Source organism: Falco biarmicus, chromosome 8, assembly GCF_023638135.1.
Source record: "Falco biarmicus isolate bFalBia1 chromosome 8, bFalBia1.pri, whole genome shotgun sequence".
In the NCBI taxonomy this organism is placed as follows: domain Eukaryota; kingdom Metazoa; phylum Chordata; class Aves; order Falconiformes; family Falconidae; genus Falco; species Falco biarmicus.
In genome coordinates, this window is record NC_079295.1 from 6,687,901 (window position 1) to 6,702,849 (window position 14,949).

At 49.6% G+C, this 14,949-nt stretch overlaps 1 protein-coding gene across 1 annotated transcript in view; it reads left to right on the forward strand.

The window, feature by feature from the left end:
- The window catches only part of SLX9 (SLX9 ribosome biogenesis factor), a 57,424-nt gene extending 42,475 nt beyond the window's left edge, over positions 1-14,949 (forward strand). The window contains exons 3-6 of the mRNA XM_056349341.1: positions 2,863-2,931; positions 6,984-7,137; positions 11,892-11,960; positions 14,338-14,949. Of these exons, the coding sequence (XP_056205316.1) occupies positions 2,863-2,931; positions 6,984-7,137; positions 11,892-11,960; positions 14,338-14,464 (419 nt within the window). The 3' untranslated portion in view covers positions 14,465-14,949. The remainder of the gene's footprint in view (positions 1-2,862; positions 2,932-6,983; positions 7,138-11,891; positions 11,961-14,337) is intronic.

The window sequence follows — 14,949 nt, forward strand, 5'->3', positions numbered from 1 at the left end:
CTTTAACCCAGTCCAGCTTCTTTCCAGATGCCTAGAAAGGATAAAATGGGGCTTTTTAAGGTGGGATATATATTTTTTCAGTTGAAGGAGTCCTTTAGGAAAAGCAGTCATATATAGATATATATACATTTATTATTATTTTTCAGTCTAAGAAGTCCTCTACCAAAAAACCTTATCTTTTTGAAACGAAAGAAGCCGTACTCAAAAGAAGTATCTGCTTGTCTGCCATGAAAGCAGGATCCTGAGAACTGCCAGGAGTAGTATCCAACGTTTGATGTAGGACGCAAAAAGCTATTGGTTTTTTTTAATGTGTTTATATTTGAGATGTTTTGTACTGCACAGATTAGAGGGAAGAAAGAACGTATCCTCGCTAAAAAGAATAATTTTCAAGTTTACAGTATGTAAATTACTCTCAGCTAATGTAAGTGGGGTTTGCTCACCTTTCTTCCGTGCACAAGGTTTCAAAGGCAAGTGTTGTTAAATCACATGTGGAATGGGCCAGAGGGGGGGACCCAAAGCCTTCTGATTTCACAGAAAAATAATTAAACTGGAGCTGCGGTCTGGCTTTGATCTCAGAGGTGCTTGCAAGCTAAATAAAAATAAAAGACTACCTTGGGGACAGTCTGTGCCATTAATTAACTAGCTAAATTCTGCCTCTGCTGTTCTCCAGTGGGTTTCCAGCGGCTTTGGCACTCGGCATTGCCACTGGAACTTGCCAAACACAACTTGGCACCTTCCAGCAGCAAGATCACCTCCTGGGGGGTGGGGTGGGAGACATAAAACGGAGGTGTCCGGGGAGCGGGCAGTGAGAAAGGGCAGAAAGCGGCAGCTTTGCTGGCTGCTGGTGGCGGGCAGAGGAGGGATCGGGCTCCCCTCCCTGCACCCTTGGCGATGTGCGGCTGCCGGCCCCGGGTGCCGGCCGCCATCCTGGCCTGCTGCACGGTTGGGCTCCTGCCAAGGAAACAGCTTTTGTGTTTCCTTAAATATTCCGCTGCCATTTGGGACAAAAAAAAAAAAAAAAAAAAAAGAAAAAAAGAAAAATCTGAATTGATGTTATTACTAGTATTGGCCAGCTGGCTGAATTTATTTTTTTTTTTAATTATTTTCATTAACAAATCCTGCCAGGGGCTGTTTTCCCAATGAAGTAATGAGCGTGTTTTCAGACAAGGGGGCAGATCTCCCCGGCCCCACCACCACTGGGCAGGCTGGGGCAGCCAGCGAGCCAGGGCAGGGGGGTCTCCTGTGGGCAGCCCCCCAGAGATCATCGGGGTGTGATTCCTGTTTTGGCCTGTCATGGTTCATGCTTTTTTTTTTTTTTTTTTTTTTTTTTTCCCCTGAAACTGCAGATACATGAGGTGGGGGGTAGCTGGGAGTTGGTTATTGGAACGTGCAATTAGTTGTTTTAGCATCTGCTTTCATACCACAGCAAACGGACTGAGGAAATGTTCCCTTGATGTGATGAGATGTTTGGCTCCGTTGCTGCCTGGCCCTGTGTCCCGCAGGGCTGTCCTCCTGGCCCGGCCCTAGCACAGTGTCCGTGCATCAGTGCTCCATGCAGGAGATGGAAAAATGGATAGCAGCATCAGTGGCATACAAACCCCCCAAGACATCCCTGAGCTTTATAAATAAGTGATGGCTTCCAGGTGTGGTTTGACTTCTGGCTTCTTGGGTGCATTGACTGCGGTCGTATATTTTTCCTGGGACACAAGGCAGTGAAAGCTACAGCTTCATTTTCCGTGTCCTCTAGAAACTCCAAACATGGTGGTGGTTGTTGGCTTTATGGAAAAGTCTCCCCAGCCCCAGGAGGCTTGTTCTGATCTTAAGGCACTGAAATGACTAAATTATGACCCTGCTTTTGTTTAAATAATCCTGAAAGATTTGCAGCTTCAAAGAAATTGTCCAGTGAGTTGTTTTCAGAGTTGCATTGAATTCCTTCCTCCTGTTTCTTTTGGGGAGAAAAAGGGTATTTTTAATTTTCCAGGCTTAAGAATAACCTAAGGTGAGAGGAGTGTTCTTTGGGGAGCTTGTTCCTCTGTTGGCACTCCTGTAGCAGTATTCCCAGCACACTGTAGGAGAAAAGTTGAATAAAGACAATTTTGTTTTAGACGCTGAAGATAAGATAAATTTTTACAGCGTCTGCAACGGATCTCCATTAAACATATCTCTGACGTTATTTTGCTTGGTGTTGGGTATCAGTGATCAACAGCTGGTTTCCAAATACTGAATTTGGTATAGAGTAGGTACTAGCCTTTTTTACAAGCTGTTAGTAATCAGCTGCTCCTTAGGGCTGCCACAGATCTGCGTATTTCAGACCCTTTTCGGTCCTTCCCCGCTTGCCGCGTGCTGTCTGGGTAGGTGCTGATGCCAGGTCGCCATTCCCCTCTCCTGCCCTCACGCATGTCTGCAGCCCATGTTTTCCTTCTTAGCTTTATCAGCCTGCGTATTTTCAGATTAAAACTTGCTTTTTGCTCCCAGTTCTGGAACCTGTAAGTCCTGCCATCACTTGCAGCCAGTCTTCAGATGCCAGCTCCCAGGCCAGGTTCACGCAGGAGTGCAGAACAACAGGGCAAGGGTCTCTCGAGCTACCTGGCCTGAGAAAACAGGGTCTGTGTGGCTGATGATCTAATCTACTTGCCCATTTCTTATTTTTTAACCGACAGCGAGCTGGGTTTGATTTGTTTGGCTAAAAGTTGAGGTGCGGTGCAGCCCCCAGTCTGCCTGCAGCCTGCCTGACCTGCCAGCAAGTTCAAAAGCATCAAGGGTTGAACAAAATATTACGGACTGTGCTGTCTTTGGGAGGTGTCCAGCACTGAATTTGTGTACAGGAGCCAGGCTTCATCTTATGTCTCTCTTCTCTTCTAGGTTTAGAAGAAAAAACAGTTCTTTCCAAAAAAGAAAAAATGAAGCTGAGGAAGGAGAGATGGCTGCAGAGTAAGTACTCCTCCGACGCACGGCGGTGCTGCGAGCATCGCAGAGCATGGCTCTGTTGGATCTCCCTGTACGTGGGGTGTGGGTGGCAGCGTCGGGCAGTGCTGCGGGAGGCCGAGTGCTTCTCAGAAACCGTCACATCTGCTCCCCAGCACATGGGGTAAAAGTCCCAGGTATTGTTTCTCAGTGTTCAGCGCTGACATTGAGTCATTGTCCCAAACCTACTTTTGATCTTCCTCTACGTGTAACGTAAATGACTACCTAAAACCTTTATTTATACAGATAGAACACTGTGCCCCTGTAGGTTTAGCCTGTTTCTCTATCTTTTAAAGCTCCAGTACAGATATGGCCGGCTGTATAGTGGAGCTCCTCCTCCCTGTGGAGCTGTAGGGACAGCAGGACAGCCTGGAGCCGAGTCCCACACGGCCACCAGCTAATCCCAGGTCTCTGTGGTGACAGCCTGCAGTGGGCCCTCCTGCCCTTCGGTAGGGGAGGTCTCTGGACACTGCTCTTGGGTTACTGCACTTTCCCACATGCCACAGGTCAGTGAACCCACTAACCAGACAGTCTGTCCTTTCTTGAGGCTGTGAAATATGACCTAAACAAAACCAGCCCGTGGCAGAAATGCTTCTGTTTCCTGTGGGAAGCATCTGTATTTTTGCTTCTACTATCTCAGCACAGTAAGAGACAACGCTGTGCTAGCTGGTGTAGCAGAGGGATTCCTCTTGCCACCTGGAGCTGTTTTGGGACAGGCTTTTCTCTTAACACCTTCTTGCCCAACAGAGTTGCTGGCAGACCGTGTTTGGGGCTGAGGGACGTGGCTTTCTGCTGCGCCATATGCTGTCTGCTCCTGAGCTCTGAGCTCAGGGCCATCGACCTGCCATTTCACCAGTCACGGTGAAGGTGTCTCTGGCTCCTCTTATATAAAAGGCTAGTAGCGTAACAGTGACTGTGAGGGAAACCTCCTCCTTATCACCAACCAGCAACTTCCAAGTGCCTTTGACATCTGCAACCCTCAGTGTCCCTGCTGGGCTCAAAGCAGAGATGCCTGCGCTAGGCCTAACATCTGGCCTGCCAGCTGCGATTTTGGTGCTCTTAAAGGTCTCTCCTTGTCTCACCCTGTTGTGGGAACAGAGGAGGGGACTGCTGGAGCCCCGCTGAGCTTTCCCCTGGTACCAGGTGCCATGGAGGAAGGCATGTCCTCAGCAGCATTTTATGACAGAATCCACAATAAAAGGGGTACATGGGACTCGGGCCTTCTGCAAGAAATGGAGACCACACTCCTGCAGTTAGGTGACAGCACTGCTCCTCTAGTCAAGGTCAGCCACTTTGGAAAAGCCAGCAGCAGGATCCCTACACTCTTAATCCTGCCCTCCTGCATATATGCCTTTGTAGCATCAGCCTTTCTCAAGATCACGTATGTTATTTTAGCCCTGCTGTGGCCTCTTTGCTCCTCTCTTGGCTCTGAAATTATTAAGCTGAGGGAATACAGATGAAATGCAGAGGCTTTGCTTTGAGGTGAACACCAAGATGGAAAACTTCAGGCCAAACTATCTGCATCTTAGAAGATGCTATGTATTAGAAGTGCTTTACAGATACAGAAGTACCTAAATTGCTGGCTCTCTTGACTCCCCCACTAAACTTGTGGCCAGCTGACAAACACCAGCATTCCCTAGCAAATGCTTTGCTAAGGGTAGCAGGTACCTGGGGGTTTCCGTAAGAAAATTCAGCAAGTGTTGGTACCAGGTGTGCAGCTTGTTATTGAGAAAAATGGTATAGCTGGAATGAGCCTATATAAACATCAATAAAGAAACTGATATTGTTATTATTAGCTGATGGAGTGAAATGAACTGGTATTTCCAGAGACGGAGAATTTTAAATGAAACTTGGTATTCCAACATTGTGACCTTAAAAGAGCTGCGGTCAACTGAAATGCATTTATTTTTATCTGATGCAAATAACTGCCTATTCTTTGTGGGTTTTGCAGTCTTTGCCCCCCAAAAGAGAACCTGACTTGGGCTGCTGAAGTTGTTATCATTATATCTCTGTTTTCCTAAATCTTCCCAAGGGTTTGTTGTTTCTTCTTGTCCCAGGGCTGCTTTTGTGACGCTGGCTGCCGAGACCCTGGGAACTAAAGTTCAGCTCAGTAGTGCAAATGCAGAACTTGGAGATTTCTTCCATTCCAGTAAATCATTTCAGGAGAGACTAGAGGGGGGAAAAAGATTATGCAATGCTTCAGACATTAGAAGTATGCACATTTAAAAATACATATATCGCATGGCTCTTCAGACGAACAAGACTTCATAGGAAAAGAATTTGGGATGTTTGTGCAGAATCAGGTGTCTGAAAATTTCGAGCACATACTGTTTATGAAAGCACTGAAGTAGTCAGCTTCATAAAGCCAGACCAAAAAAAGAAGCGATGCAGAACAGAAAGCTGTGTTCTTGGCAGAGATGGCTGTGAGGAGAAGCGTTTACAATCCATATTTGTCACAAACATCCACGTACAGCAAAATTTCAGTTCATGAAAAACTGTTGCTCTTCAACTCGGCCAAGCTGGGGAGCAAACAAGACAAAGATATAAGTAGAAGACAAAGATGAAAGGAGCCAGCTGAGCTTTCCCTCCCCTGATGTGGCTAGCCAGTGAATTCGAGTTCTGCTTTCTTGAATGTGGGCAGCAGGATTAGACCCAGAATTGCAGGTGGCATCTTGCCTGCAGTCTGTAAGTGGGACTGGCTGCTTTTGTGTTCCCACCAAAAATACTTGTGCTGATTTAGTCCTGTTTCTGTGGCCATGCTGCTTTGGAAGCTCTTGGCCTCCCTGTGTCGCCAGCTTGGCCCCACAGCTGCTTGGTGCCGCACTCTGCCATGTCCAGACAAGGAGTTTCTAGCTCAGTGCTGAGGCTCGTCCTTGCAATACGCTCGTCGTCCAAGTCAATAAGCAGAAGCCCACTCCTGCTGCTGCGGCCTCCGTGGGGTGCATGTGGAGGAGGTGGAGTCCTCCATCGTGCACCCCAGCGCACCGGTACCGTACCCCTCGGGGGTGGCAGTGCAGTGCAGTGGGTTTCCAGGCCTGCTGGTCACCTGGCAGAAGGAAAAAGAGCTCATGGCACCCGCTGAGCTCTAGCTGTTTCTGGCATCATCATCACCAAGGGGCTTCTGGGACAGGCTGGGGCATCTTGGAGCTGAGCTGGAGGCTTGTAGCAGGGCTGGGCTTTTTTGGGCTGTCCTAGAGGGGAACATGTTCTGCTGGGGCTCAGCCTGGAGGTTGCTGGCTCTGTAAGGCTTGTGTAGCTGTGGGACCTATTTCTACACCAGGGAGCTTTAAGCTTAAGCCTGCCACTGTCAATGCCCACCTCCCACAGCCAAGAAGGGAGACTGCCGTAACATTATAGAGCCTTATGTGCCCACAGCCTTGCTCAGAGCTGCTGCAGGGAGACGGGTAAATGTGGCCTCGAGGAAGAGCCTCTGGGTCTGCCTCTTGGCACAGTGCTTTTCTTAAGGGCCCAGTTCATCCAGCATCTGTCTGCTTGAGCTTTACCATGAGTCAGGAAGGTGAGACCTTGACTTCCTTCAAACTAAGCAAACAACTGAAATTAAGTCCATCTTTCCAGCCTGTGCTAGGAGACCATTGTTTTGTCCCAACAGCAAAGCAGAGATGGGGCTATGACTGTTTAATGCCACATGTGGAGCCGAGTGTATTTGGTTTGTCCCTTCCCCTCTCCTAGTTCCATGCAAGGTCAGCATGGTTTTTTCCACCCCAGGTCTCCTGCCATGTTGCTGTGAGCCATGAACAGTGCAAGGGATGGAAACAGTTCAGACAAAATCGGTCAGGGAATTTCACTTCCCATTGCAAATATCAGTAGAGATGTATATGGTTATAAGCAAACAGCAAGGGAGGGAGCTACCCAACTGCATTTTCAGTCTTCAACTGGTTTAAATCACTGCTGGCCTGTTGTTCCTGTAGATGGTGAAGCAGCCTATGAATTTCTTAGCTCAAAGGTTATCTCTTAAAAACGCTTCCCTGTCCTCCAGTCATGTCTTGTTTCTGATTCAGAAATAGAAAGTGTGAAGCTAGCCAAGCAGAAGCAAAAAGCCGAAGCAAAGCGGAAGGCGACACCTGTGGTGGGAGACATGCAGCCGTTGATGGAAGCCCTGCCTGAGCTCTGTGACCTGACCACAGGTGGCAGGGGCAGGAAGCCACCCAAGAGGTACGTGCCATTTCGGGATGGGCTGTGTATTTCCCTTTTTCCTGCAGGATCGAGTGTCCTTCGGTTCAGCTTGTTGTAGCTACGGGCAATGCAAGCTCCGTGCCAATAGCCAGGACAACAGGGCCTCAATCTCAACTCCACCCCTTTGCATGCTTCGCTCACCACAAGAAAAAAGCTTAAACGTATCCTCTGAATCCACAGCTAAGAGGGAAGCTGTGTTGCTCAGCTGAGGCTTGGCACGAGGCCGGCTGGGAGCAACTACATGTCCTGGACGTCGCAGGAGTGATACACAAGTGTCCAGAGTGTAATGCTGCTGAGCTGCCCTAAGAATCTGGACTTGAGGTGTTGCAGCCTGCCATTCTGTCCTTGCAGACGTTACTGTGCTGAAAGAGAAGGGCTATTTCAGATCCTCTTGACACCCACGTGTCGACCATCCCAGCCAGCTGTGGGGTGGGTTCTGGTTGCCCTTGTGCTCTCTCCTTTTTAATGCAGTGCTCTGCCTGAACATCTGGCCAGTGTTGCCGCTGCTTTTGCATCCCCGAGTGCAGAATAAAAATGCTGTGCATGCCGCACAAACGCTTGTGCCTCCTCTCCAGTTGCTCAGTAGGGGTTGGACTAGAAACTTGTTTTGACCATAATAAGAAAGCATTTGGATTAGAGAACAGCCAAGAAGGCGTCTGTCTGGCAAAGCAGCCTCCTCTTTGGTGGCAGATCAAGGCTGGAGATACCATGAACCCTCTTGTGACTCGCTGGATGCCCCAGAAATAAACTTCGACCCAGGTGGGACACCCACCTACAGAGTGTGGCTAAGTTGGCAGTTCCCTGTGCTTCTGGAAAGCCACTCCTCAGACAAACAGCAGCTTATGAACCTTGCATCTAAGCATGGGAAAATATTTCCTTCCTTAACTTGGCTTCTAATTCTTTGAATAGCATTATTTTTCTTTTTCGTTCTTTCTTTATGCAGCCATTCAGTCAGCCTGCCCTCTCTTTCGGTGGGAATGAACGGCAGAAGTGCGCGCAGTTTAAAGTCCTGCAGAGCACTGAGGGTTGGTTGGATGGAGTTCTGGGCCAAGGTTTAGCCCAAGCCTGAATAGGTGGCTTTGTCCTCTTTCTGTGAGGATGTGCTACAACTACGTGTGGTCGCGGACTCCAGGCTGTGTTCAGGAGTCATTCCCCCTCATCATTTTCCCCCAGCCCCCTTGGAGGCTGAGCCCCTGCTCTCCAAGAGAGTGGCTTGCAGAAAGTACATACAGGGAAGGGAGGACAGGTAAGGTGCTTCCTTTGGGTATTGCTTTCCCAGGTGGCTGCATAATCTAGTACAAATACATGATGTTGCTGCAGCCTGGAATTCCTGACCCACTCAAAAGACAGGGTAGAACTGGAAAAGGCTCAGAGACGGCTGACAGGGATGATGGTGGAGGATCTGGCACAGCTTCTGCGCACGGGGTGACTAAGTGAGCTAGGGAGTCCTCGGCCTGAACAGGAGATAGAGGCAAAGAGGCTTGGAAATATAATAGTCTATAAAATCAAGTGTGATGTGGTTAGGAAGTAGTTCCTCTTCTTTCCTAGTATGAGAGATAAAGGACATCAAACATATCTGGCAAGTGGCGGGTTCAGTGCAAGCAGGAGGCTCGCGTGGCAGAGGATGTGTGGCACACGTGGAAGCGTTTGGTGGTCTTGCACGACCCTCCAGCCTGACGTCCTCAGAGAAGTGCTGTCAGCTCCCTCTCTCTCTCCAAACCAGGCCTCCTGTGCGAGTATGGCAGCCCTGCTCTCCTTTTGGAAGCCTGAGCTCATACTCTTCACTTCGGCTGCAAGGCTCTAGTGTCTAGAAAGTTCAGCGGGCCTGTGGCGCAGCAGGGTAGAGAAGCCCAGCCCTGGCTGAGAATTTGGGGCTTGGCCAGCACCATTTGCAGTCACACAGCGGAGGCGGGAGCTTGACTGGTGTCACCCAGCTTGCCTGCGACATGCCAACCAAAAAGCAGTCCCCCTTGGTACTGTCATGGAGAAGCTGCAGTGCTCCTCTTCCCCTTGCTAGCCTGTGGCTTCCTGGGCTGCATGAGGTTGTGTGTGCGTAAGTGTTTGAAATAATCAGAGGAGGCTTTTATAGGATTTGAATCATTACATAAATGAAGGGTAATACTCTGGTGATTTGTCAGCATTATTAATAAAAGATTAGATTCTCCAGGAATTTGATCTCCTGCTGGGTAAGAGAGCATTACAGTGAGGTTTTTATTCTGTTTTATAATGAATGAATGCAATGAAGTGTAATGAAACAGGGCTACTAACGTGGTCCAAGTGAGCAGGCAGCGTGCTGGTGGTGTAATGGGGGAAATTCAGGCAGCAGCCTTTTGAACTTGCCAGACGAGCAGGACAGAGCTATCGAGTGGAACTGAAAAGCCTTCCGAAGCACCAAGCCCTTTAAAATACCGGGGTGGCTGAAAGCAAAAGTGGGGCTTGCAGAGCCTGAGGCAGCCCCGCGCCCTCGCAGTGTGCTGCGGAGGAAGCTGTCCTGGGAGGCACAGCCTCTGGGGCTCGTGGGCTCATATAGCCCAGGATGGAGTCTGGAACTTTCCTTTAAGCGTTGCCTCCATCTGCAGAGCGACTCATCTTTGAAAGGTCTGCCACGGCGACTCGGTGGCACACGTGGATTTGGCAAGCCCCTACTCTGGTGACCACGGGTTGCCGTCCAACTTGAGAAGGAATTTGTCTGTGCTTCTGTGAACGATCCCGGCAAACTGGGACAAGAAATTGTCCCTGTGCTGAGCAGTTAACAGACATGAAGAGAGCAGAGATCCTTCCTGCTCACTCCGTGTCTTGCAGTATCGGTGGACGCAGCAGTGTGATGGGAGCTGCTCAAACCCCTGTAGCTGTTTGTCTGCTCTTGCTGATTGCCATTCGTGGTGAGCTCTCAGGCCTGTTGTGTAATGGCACCAGTGCTGGGGTGACCTCGAGAGGGACTGAAGGGTACAGGAGCAGCAGCACGCAGGCATTGATCTGCCTGGCTGCCCTTTCCTGCCTAGGCTCTGCGCTGCGAAGGCTGGCTGACATACATCCACGCTGTCTGCGTTTGTCTGGGTTGGCAGGGAGCTTGGATGCTGGCGCACACTGTGCTGGGCCGGGGGTAATTCTGAGAGCAGCCCTCAGAAGCTTGGGTCAACCAGCATCCCCCTTGAGGAATAACAAAATGGGCCAGAATGGGGAGAGGGAGAGATGAGGAAAAGGAGCAGGAGCTGACCGGAGTAGAAAGGGATGATGAAAGCGAGTGGGGTGAAGGAATATGGGTCAAGGGAGGAGGAGGAGGAAAGGAAGAATGGGGGGGGGAAATGCAGAATAAAAGGACAGAGGGTAACAGGTCAGGGAGGGAAATAGGAAGAGGAGATGACTGTAACACTGCCAAGAAGAGACCCGATCCTGCTGTCTTGAAGAGAAGGTGAGGGGCTGTCATGTTTCCTAACCTTGAGAAAGCTGAAGGGCTCTGGGGCAGATCAGGCAGGGGAGGCTCTGGCCCCCAGCACCCACCAGTAAGGGAAGGTTCCTCCCTGAGCTCAGCCCCAGCAGAGGGGTGGGAGGTAGACCCTCTTCCCCTCTTGGGCTGTGTGCTGGGGCTCAGCCCCAGGGCGAACCGGAGGGAAGCTGCTCTGTGGAGGCAGACCCTCTTCCCCACTTGCTTCTCCTGTTTACTTCTGTATCTATGTAATCCTGAAGAACGGAAATTTCTTCTCCTTTCCTTAATGTCCGGTTCTGGCAGCAGCTCCCCCTGCGCACTTCAAGTCCCAAAAGCAGTCGCTGCTCTTCCTGCATGTCCCTTGCTTGGGCTCAGCGCTTGGCTTTGTGGAAATCTCTGCTGCTGCTTGGCATCGGGCACCACGTGCTTCCAGCATCCTGTGCAGGATGGGATTACACCTCTGGTCTCCTTGGACTTTGCCCAGGAGTAAGAAATGTCAAGAGAGAGTGCAGATCTGTGCTTGCTGCTGTGCCTCAGCTGCACGCAGTGCACCATCCTGCGTGCCCACGAGTCCATCGTCTCGTAACTTCATGGGGTTCTTCGAACCTGTGTTTGGTGGCCAAAGCTGAAGCTCTGCCGTTGTGCTTTCACTCTAGCTAATCTGCAGCTGACTTAAACTGGCGACCTTTGACCAGGATATGCATTCACAGGGAGAAAGGGATATTACTGTTCTTCATCTTAAAATATAAGCGACACCTTATACCCCAGTGGTCCCGCTGCAGGGTCCAAAGCAGGGCTGGCAGTCCCCTGTTCTCGATAAGTAACCGTGTGGCTGTAACTGACATCTGCCGACGCTGGAGCTCTGCAGCGTTAGCGAGGAACATGAGATGTGCAGAGGTGACGTGTGCCTGGTGGTGAGGGGAAGTTCAATGGGATCTTTTCTTTAAGCAACAGTATCGGTTTGGCCTGGATGTTAGTGATAAGCAGAAAGTGATCTGGGCAGGGACAGCTAATGACCAGCTCTGGAACTAAGTGATCTGACTTTTCTTTAGTGCATTTACCTCCTGCCCATTCAGTCCTGACTCCTAAGCTGTTGTCAGTCTGTGGCAAAAGAAGTTTGCATCTCCATTACTGTCTGGTTATGGAAATAATTGCCTTTCAGGATAATTGCCATACAGGACAATTACCTATACTTTCTGGGAAGGCAGATGCAGAATCCCTGGACTCTTCCCATCTCCACAGCAATTGCTAAATTACCACTCCTCTGTAACACTCACTCAACTTGTTTTATTTTTTCTCTCCACAGCCATGTAAAAGCAAAGGCAGAACCAGCAGACTTCTGTCTGATGAAACAAGCTCAAAAACACCGGCTCTTGTAAGTACCAAGTTCTGAGAGTGTCCACCTCCTGTGGAGCATGACAGAATGGTTGAGACTGGAAGGGATCTCTGGAGATTACCTGGTCTAACCCCCCTGCTCAAGCAGGGTCACCTGGAACTGGAACTGGTTGCTCAGGACCACGTCCACACAGCTTTTGAACATCTCCAAGGTTGGAGATCACACAACCTCTTTAGGCAACCAGTGTTTTAGTCTTGCACACCTGAAGGCCTTAGAAGAGGTGGAAGCTTTGATTTTCCCCTTTACATAGTGCAGGATGTTTGTGCATGTCCTTCTGTCTTAGTCCCTGTCAGACTCGGTCACTTCTAAATGGATTCAGTCTGCTTCGGCTTCTGTCTCATGTAAAATCTAACTCATTTTAGAGAGCTCAGGAAACTGCACTTGCTCCTTTAAGAGTTTACTTTCCCTGTCTCACTAAAAAGAAAACGATGGCTTGGGCTTCCTGGGTATGGCCTGTGGGGTTTCAGGACAAACCCACACCAGCTGTCATCTTTTTCCTCCTGGCCACGATTGTCGTTTCTGGCTGTACCAAGTAAGTATGTCTGTACCGTGTTCATCTGTGCAGCATGGACAATGTGGTTATCAGCCAGGTGGTGTGTTCCTTGTCTCAGCTTGCTGAGTGGGAGCTGCAACATCCAGCTGTGGCTGAGTCTCTTATGATGCCAGGCCCCTGGAGCTCTAGCTGATCCCTTCAGGAAAGCCTCCTGCAGTTGTGTAGCTGAGGAGCTATAGCATCAGGAGCTACAGCTGTTCTGTTAGAACACCTCTGGCATGCTAGCTTAACTTGCCATACGTCCCTGATGATGACAGCTGTCCGCTGGCATCTGCCAAACCTTTTCTTGTAAAATGAAGCACTAAATGCTTCCTGGACTTGGTCTGGCAAGTCCTTACTCCTCTTTCGTACTGCCACCAGGCATCAAGAACTTCATTTCCCCTCAGCGCAGCTCTCCTGGAGCTAAGCACTGTGATCTGGCAGTGTTTGCTTTCTGTGATCCATGTTTCCAGGATTTCCATCAGTTCTGAGCCATTCAACTTCAAACTGACGTTCAGGAGAACAGTCAGGCTACAGATCCCAGCACTGCTCTCCAGCCCACTCTGTGAATACCCTTCTGTGTCTGAAACTGGCCGGTGTCGGTGCCGGGATGCCTTTCTTGCTCAGTTCTGCCTTTCTGGATGAGTCCCTCCTTGGCTTACTGCAGAAGGCCAGGCCCTGAGGGCCACCAGTGAGTGTCTCATTGTGTTGGAACTCATGGGTGAGGAGCACTGCTTGAGGAACACTTGTATGCAGGTCTAAATCCAAATAGGTATCTCCACCACAGCCTTCTGTATCAGCGAGCTGCTGGTCCCCTGCGTGCCCCGCTCCTCTCCTCTGCCCAAAGCTGTACGGCTGCACCGAGCAGTGGTGCGTATCTTGCCACAGTGGTCTGGGAAGTCTGTGCTTCTTGGGAGGGACAAGGTTTGGAGGAAGGTCTTGAGGTTTATTTTCCCAGATGATAGTTAGGACTGGAGCTTCCCTAAGCCTCACCTTATTGCCCCACCTGCCACAACCCAAGCTTCAGGTTTGGCTCCTCTGTTCCTCTGACAGGGGCAGGGCTGGCATTGAAGGGAAGGGCTGTACTGGGGAGGGAGCTAGCTGCATGCTGCAAGCTGGAGAGTGCTCTGCTGATCCGCAGAAACTACTGAGAACGTGGAGATGTGTGTCTGGATGGGCTGTGGAGAGTGTGTCTGAGGGAGATGGGGAGGCTGCAATAGATGCAACTTACGTGAAAACTCACTGGGTTTTTTTTACACTCCTGTTTTTCTCTTGTTCCTCCCTGCTTGCTTGCTTTTTAAGACAAGACCATTACCACAGCAACCAGCTGTGACCGAGCATGCAGAGGTAATTCTGTCATGCTCCTCCCATGGTGTCTAACTAGTACTGCACATAGGATCGCCGAGCCTCTACACTGAGCAATAAAAGAGTCGGTAGATGGGCTCTCAAAAGCAGAATCTGCTTTTGTGCTAGTGCAATGTGAAGTAGTTTTCATTCTTAGTGATTTACCAGCTACTCACAGTCTCTTGTTCCTGATTTACTATGGAAAAGCTCTAAAAAAAACATTTGCAAGTGATGCTGGACACTAACATGATTGTTTCAGGCTCTGTGGCATGAGATCAAGTCTCTGGCTCCCATGAAGCTGGCAGCAATTTGAGCTTTGCCCTTCGGTAAATTAGGTTTCTGTCTTGCACTTTTTCTTTCTGAGGTTTATACCCAGCATTGTTCTGTCTGTACAGAAACTCGCTGCTTTATGAGTTCTTATCTGCTCAGTTCCTTTTGCACGAGGCACTTAGCATTTGTGTGTTGTTTTTCTTTCCTCAGGGAAGAAGAGGTGACTCGGTTTCATGAGGTCATCACCAATCCCAGGTACAGAGCCAACCCGCTCATGGCCATCAGCGAGCATCTCTCCAAGAGGCTGAGGCAAGAGGAAGAAGGTAAACCCCTCTAGGGTGTCAGCTGGGACCAAACATGCGTGCTGGAGCTGGTGCGAGGGCTCCAGGCTGCAAAAGAGCACATCGCTAACATGACCTCTCAGCCACTTCAGTCCTTGGAAGCAATTCAGCAGATTATTAAATCCAACAGTCCTGTTTTCTGTCTGCAGGAATAATGCAGTTCTCTCCTGACAGTAGCAGCTGCTCCTTAGCAAGCAGCCTGCAGAGAGCAGGGTGTTCTGTGAGATCTTTGTGCAGACACCAAGCTCCGTGCGAAGTGCCTTGGCACTTTTTCTCATCTTGTGAGCAGTGGCAATTTATCTTGTTTGCTGTTGTTCCCCTCCGCTTTCTGAGATTTTCTCTTGAGATGGGTCAAGACCCCAAGCCCTGGAGCCCAGAAGGCTGTTGTTGATCTGTGTGAGGACCGACGCTGCTGTTCAGAGACATTGTTTTATGTGAGAAATTTAGCTTTGGAATAAACACATTTTCAGAGAGTACAGAA